At 32.6% G+C, this 6,318-nt stretch overlaps 1 protein-coding gene across 1 annotated transcript in view; it reads right to left on the reverse strand.

Annotated features, from left to right (window-relative positions):
- Positions 1–4,134, reverse strand: part of LOC107021425 (protein cornichon homolog 4) — a 6,308-nt gene extending 2,174 nt beyond the window's left edge. Inside the window, exons 1-2 of the mRNA XM_015222082.2 lie at positions 3,810–4,134; positions 3,081–3,262 (exon numbers count right to left, since the gene is read on the reverse strand). Coding sequence (XP_015077568.1) covers positions 3,081–3,262; positions 3,810–3,881 — 254 coding nt within the window. The 5' untranslated portion in view covers positions 3,882–4,134. The remainder of the gene's footprint in view (positions 1–3,080; positions 3,263–3,809) is intronic.
- Positions 4,135–6,318: the final 2,184 nt, after the last annotated feature.

A 6,318-nucleotide genomic window follows, 5' to 3' on the forward strand; every position in this document is an offset into this window, starting at 1 on the left:
CCCCCCCCCCCAAATTCTTGGCAGGGTGAACCGGCACCAGTGCCTTAACTCGGCCAAGCTGACCAACTCTACGCAATGTCTTACTTACATCAAACAGCTTAAGTTGTTCCAAATAAGATACACCTAACAATAAATCTTACATTTTCATCATATTTTGTTCCAAGCAAGTTCATACCAACTTCAAGTGATCACAGGTTAAGGATATGAAGCGCTTAGCAGGCATATGTATTTTAGGGTTGAGAAGGGGAGAAAGGTAAGATTTTGAGGTCACCGATGGTATGGGGATACCTGTTTGAGGCTCACTTTTCCTAACAGTTACAGAATCTTGCACCAAAGGAGATGACAGTCCAACTAGTGCAGAGGATACAAGATGGAGAATTGTTTTTGGGAATTGTGTCTCCAGAGGAACTTGCAAGATTGGGAAGCGACGAAATACCAAAATCTAGATGAGTTCTTTCATAAACAAAGAACATCATTCAATACACATGGTGATAGAGATGTGGGCCAAGAACAATGGAGTTTTTCGTCTTACAATGGGAATCTTTTGGTGTGTGTGTGTGTGTTGGGGGGGGGGGTTGATTTCCATATAGATTGAATTGGATTCCAAAAGGTACTGAGAAAAGGCGTGTTTCTTGACTTGGTGTACAAGAGAGGTGATTCTAACGGCCAAAATTTTGAGGAAGGTTACATATGTTGGTTGGTATTTTTTGTGCAAGGATTGATGAAGACGTTGACCATCTCCTCATTCATTGCTTGGTATCCTCAAGGTTATGGTGGGAAATGAGAAATTGTGTCTGTTTGGTATATCTCGGGTTACACCAGGCACTATGAAAGGGTTAATGTTCAGTTGAATTGCAGCAGAGGGAAGAGAAGACACTGGGCATGGAATGTTGCTCCATTAGCTCTTATGTGGGTCATTTGGAAGGAAAAGGAAAAAAAAATAGGAGAGCTTTTGAAGATATTGAGATGAACTACGTAAGGACTAGCTTCTTATCTCTTATTTCTTGTAGGTGCACCCTTAAGGTTCCTTTATGTGTAGAAGATCGGGCGTTGTTCTTAAGAACCATATTTTTGTAGGTTCTTTTAGGAATCGTTTGGTTTGAATTCAAGTTATGATGGGATTAGTTATGATGGGATAAGATATGATGAAATTAGTTATGATGGGATAAGTTATGCTAAGATTATCTTTTATTGAGTATTTGGTTTGTTGTATTCAAAATAAATAAATTTTAAGAACAATTTATTTGTTTACAAAAATTACCCTTCATGAATGTGAAAAGTGATGTATAAAAAGGGTTTTAAAAGGATATTTTTTGTCATTTACTTATTTTATTCTGGGATAAGTTATCCTGGGGTTACTATACCACCCAAGTGGAGAGATAACTTATCCCGGTACTAATTACTAATCCCAAGATAAGTTATCTCGGACTTGTCAAAAAAACAACAAAATAAGTGGCACTATAATTAAATCCCAAGACTATTTGGTGTTATCCTTCACACCAAATGACCCCTTACTATTTTCGTACACTTCATGTATACAAGCCTTTTTTGTGCCCATGCTATTGATAAAATTTATTACTTTACCAAGAAAAAGGAGATTGTAGGTCTTTGACATCCATCTTTAACATTCATGTTTTTTATCACTCTTGTACATTTGCACATTTTAGGCAAATCATTCACTCCCATATACCATTGAGAAACTTCACAACTGCTTATAAAACTTGAATTTTCACTTCGATTGGTACTTCTCGATCAGACTATCACAGACGATCCTGTAATACTCTATCTCAGTCATCTCATTGTAACTATATATGTTACTTCTTCATCACCATACCCATTCTCTTGGAAGATCAAGTCTGAGCTAATAATTCGCATTTACGCATCATAACCCCCACTAATCTCACCCTTATTTCTTCTTATGAGAATGAACTTGCAGTTGCAAATATATTCTATCTTACTTTTACCTATCTTTAAACTCTAATTCTCTAGAGTGTTTTTCGACAGTCAAATTTTCGGTTATTTTCCTTGTTAGCTTCGTAAATTAACATAATATCATATGTTAATAACATGGAACCTAAATTGTCATGTTGTAGCTTGAATTTGCTCAAAAGTTCCACTCTGCCTCGTGGACATACCAACAATATGTCAACCAAAAGATAAGCAACTGGGCTTTCAGAGTCCTAACAGTACATGAGGAACACTCAAGCTTTGGAACTAAATTACAAGGGTTCATTAAGGTTCAATGTGGTGAGTAGGTTTAAGAATTGAGCAATGTGAAATTGAACAAAAAAGACCACGCATGCTAATATGAGCCTGCTCAAATCACACAATTGCAAATCTGAGTAACGAAATTGTCAGACACCCTAGATTTGCTGATAACCTTGACACTAGAAAATAACTCCATGTCACAAAAAATCCACACACAACCGACACAGAAAATTCGTTGTTGAATTGTATCTACCAACTCATCTATAAAGCATAAATAACTAAATTGGGAATATTATTTAGGATAGCAGCAAGCAAGTGAAATTTTTGATTGATAGATGGGGGTGAGTCTCGAGTTCAAGAACTCTACCAACTTTTATACCATATTGAATTGTGTAATACGACAATTTTATTAATTTACTATGGGTTTGCCATAATTCTGAACAACGAAAGACAAGTAGAATGCCAAGCTGAAAAAAAAAGGAGTCTCTTCTAGACAATTTAGTACTGCTCATGAAGTGGATAAACCAAGTTTCACTACTGCAAAGAAACATATACCAGATTTCTGTTTAACAGTTTATTGACAATTAAAAATTCCAAGAAAACTATCAATGTTAAGGAAAGAAAGTGTATAGGTGCTTAGTCTATTTAAAAGTACTGTATAAAGGGAGTCAGAAGCAAATGTAGCAGAAAATCGCAACAGATGAGCATAATGGAGGAAGAAAATCAAATATCATTTCTAAACACATTTAGGATCTCATAAGCATGCTATTGACAACTAATGTGCTATCCATGGATAAGATGATCTGAATTGGATCAAAACATAATTTCATTTGCAGTGCAGCCATAAAGCAAAAAAACGAGCAGAAACTTACAATCTGTAATTGTAGTACATATATGGAACACATAGGAGTGCCATGACCCAATGCCCTGTTATCAAATAGAGCAAGCACAGAACTCCTTGTGTGATGAACTCAGGTAAAACAACTGCATTTATACGAGATGCAGAGTCGTATGGGTTGATATAATCAAACTCCAAATCTGATAAGCACATCAGCTGTAACACATTTCAAATGTCAGACTTCTTCATCTTAGATACAGAAAAAGAAAAAGATACAACTTCGCTGCAGTTTTATGCATGCTATATTCAACAGATGACACAGATTGTAGAAGCTACCTAACAAGTATGTGGTGTTGCTGAGCAGTTTACAGTTCATGGTTCTTATCCACGTTAATATAAACATATATGTTTGTGTATATATAGGATGTCTTTATAAAAAAAAATTAGGAGGATGTAAAATCTTTCTCCTGAAACCCTCAGATATGATATAATTTAAAGCATCGAAGTAGGCAACGCATATTTATACATCAGACAAGCCCCCTATATGAAACTCCATCAAGACCAACAATTGTATAGGAGATAGTTGAATAAGACCAGAATCCTTATTTATCCAGCTTAAGTTCAGTATGAAAACTAATGCATCACGAATCTCAGGTTTGCATTGTCAAAATTTTCAAACATTGAACTTAACTAAACCCCTAATTTTCAATCTAATACAAGATGAAAGAAAATAAGTGGAAAGAGTAGGATTTAGGATATAGACCTGAAAAACAACCATGACAAGGAGAGCAATGAGAATGAAGAAGAAGAGAAGCCATGCCCAAACATCAGCCATTTTTCTCCTCTTATTAGCTCCACAAATCAATTGGATGAAGAAGGAAGATTAATAGGGCCAGGTGCGTGATGCGCCCCCGGTGCTTCCTGGCAGCAAGCAACGAATCGGACGAAAAGGCGATTCCAATTTTCAAGCTGAAGTAACGATCCACTTTGTAGCCGGAGCCGGAGCAGTTGGTGTGTCTCGCTCGGAACTTTGACCGGTGTGAGCGAGGCTTTGCTATAGATGAAAAAAAAAAATTTTGTGCCAACCAAAAATAAAAAATAAAAAAAAATTCAGTACATATTTTTTTTTTCAAAGCCAAACACATTATTTTTATAAGAAAGATGAAAAAATAATTCAGGGTACACAAATCAAATCGATATAAAAAATTAAATTAGAGTTTGTATTAAGTGAGATAATAACAAATCAAAGCGACATTAAAATATATACTAACTTTCATATACTATTTGATAAACTTCATAAAGGATTTTCTTTAATAACATATGTAAAAAAAATAAATCATTATTTATCGAATTAACAAAAAGATATACTAATATATCATCTTTTATATACTTAAAAATGCTTAGTTTATTATCAAGTCTTACTGAAATGTCAATTTCTTTATTTTTGTGAAAATTTAAATATTCAATCAATCAGTAATTAAAGATTTTTTAAAGTTATATATTTTTTCATATTCATATTTCAAGATATTAAAAAAATTAATAATTTGAAAATCCATATTATTGTTAATTTGTAAATAATCCTCAAGAAAGAATATGTTGCAGTTGATTCTTCTCATTGTGTAGTAAGGTAAAGTTCACTCTAATCTTCATTATCGGTTACAGTTTTCAACTTAGGAGGTGTAATTTGATTTTTACTGGTGTTTATGTATTTTAATATTAAAATTAAAGTATTGAGTACATATGTTAGTAATATAAGTTGATAAGAATGTAGTCATTATTGTGATGTAACTTTTTTAATCATTATTGTCATAATCAATCACTAATTTCACTCGTTATTTTATCTCATTATACATTGTAACTATATAATATTTGGGCTATTCATTTACCCAATTTATTACTCATTATCTGTAAGCTCACCTATAAATAGTGATGACTTTCTTTGAATTGTGAAGAAGAAGAGATACAAGAGAAAGAGTGTAACGAAAAATTAGAAGTGTTATATTGTGTATATTGAGATTAGTATATTGAAAGAGAAAGTTGAGATATAAAAAATTATTCTAAGTCTTTAACTATGTTACTATACAAAAGAGAATATTTATATGTTGAAGGAAGGTATTCGTATACAAGTAAAACCTCTATAAATTAATACTCGATAAATTAATAATCTCTCTAAAATAATATTTTTGTCGGGTCCCGACTTGGGCCAATAAAAAAAGTCATCAATTTCGATAAGATAATAAAATAATATATTTTCAGAAGACTCCTATATAAATATATGGTCCCATTAATATCATAAATTAATAATTCTTTAAAATGACAAATATATCTAAGACAATTTAGTGAAATATGATTCTATTGTGTTTTGTTTTTCTTAAAGTTTAAATCTAATTGAAGTTCATCTATAACTTTTCTTATTGCATCGAAGAGCATCAATGCTGTCTTTTCGAACTGCACCATAAAATTGTAGACAGTCCTAAATGCAATAATTGTTTCCTTACGAGTAACTGTTCCAAAGGTATAGTATCATCTTCAACTTCATCATTAATATTGTTTTTTCCGATGGAATCCACAATCCCTTCCAAGTTCTGGACCTCTGAACATGTATCACTTTCAGCCCAATGATCTAACAGGTTCTTGACTGTCACACCCCTTTTTCGCGCGGCGGCGTAAGGGTTTTTCCAATTTAAGTGACGTTATTAATTAAGGGATTATTTTAATTTTTTCAGAGTCGCCACTTGGAATTGAGTTATGGTGTTCCAAGTCACCTTTTTTATTTAACCCCTAATCAAAAGGAAATGACTCTTTGTTTGGTCTGCGAACGAGTTTGGGTAAGGAATTCTGTTGACCGAGGGGAAGGTATTAGGCATCCCTCGAGTCCCGTGGTTCTAGCACAGTCGCTTTATGGACTTTTATGACTTAAACTAATTATTTAAAAATTCTATGGTTAAAACAAATGTATTTACCCTCATTCTTTAATTTATTTAAATATATTAAAAACTACCTTATTTTATTAATCTATGCCCTTTAATTAAAATATATATACGCATATAAATTAAATCAAACAAAGCAGAATAAAATAAGATATTCTTTATTTTTACTTTTTCGTTTGTTACTATTTTATTTTTTTTACGCTCTTTTTTCTTTTGCCTTCTCATCTTTTACTATTATTATTATTTTATTGTTATTATTATTTTTTATACTTTCAAGGTTTTTTATTTTTTATTCAACCTTATTTTTTGTTTGGACAAAGAAACTTTCAAAAAAAAAAAAAA

This window comes from Solanum pennellii, chromosome 6 (assembly GCF_001406875.1).
Source record: "Solanum pennellii chromosome 6, SPENNV200".
NCBI lineage: Eukaryota > Viridiplantae > Streptophyta > Magnoliopsida > Solanales > Solanaceae > Solanum > Solanum pennellii.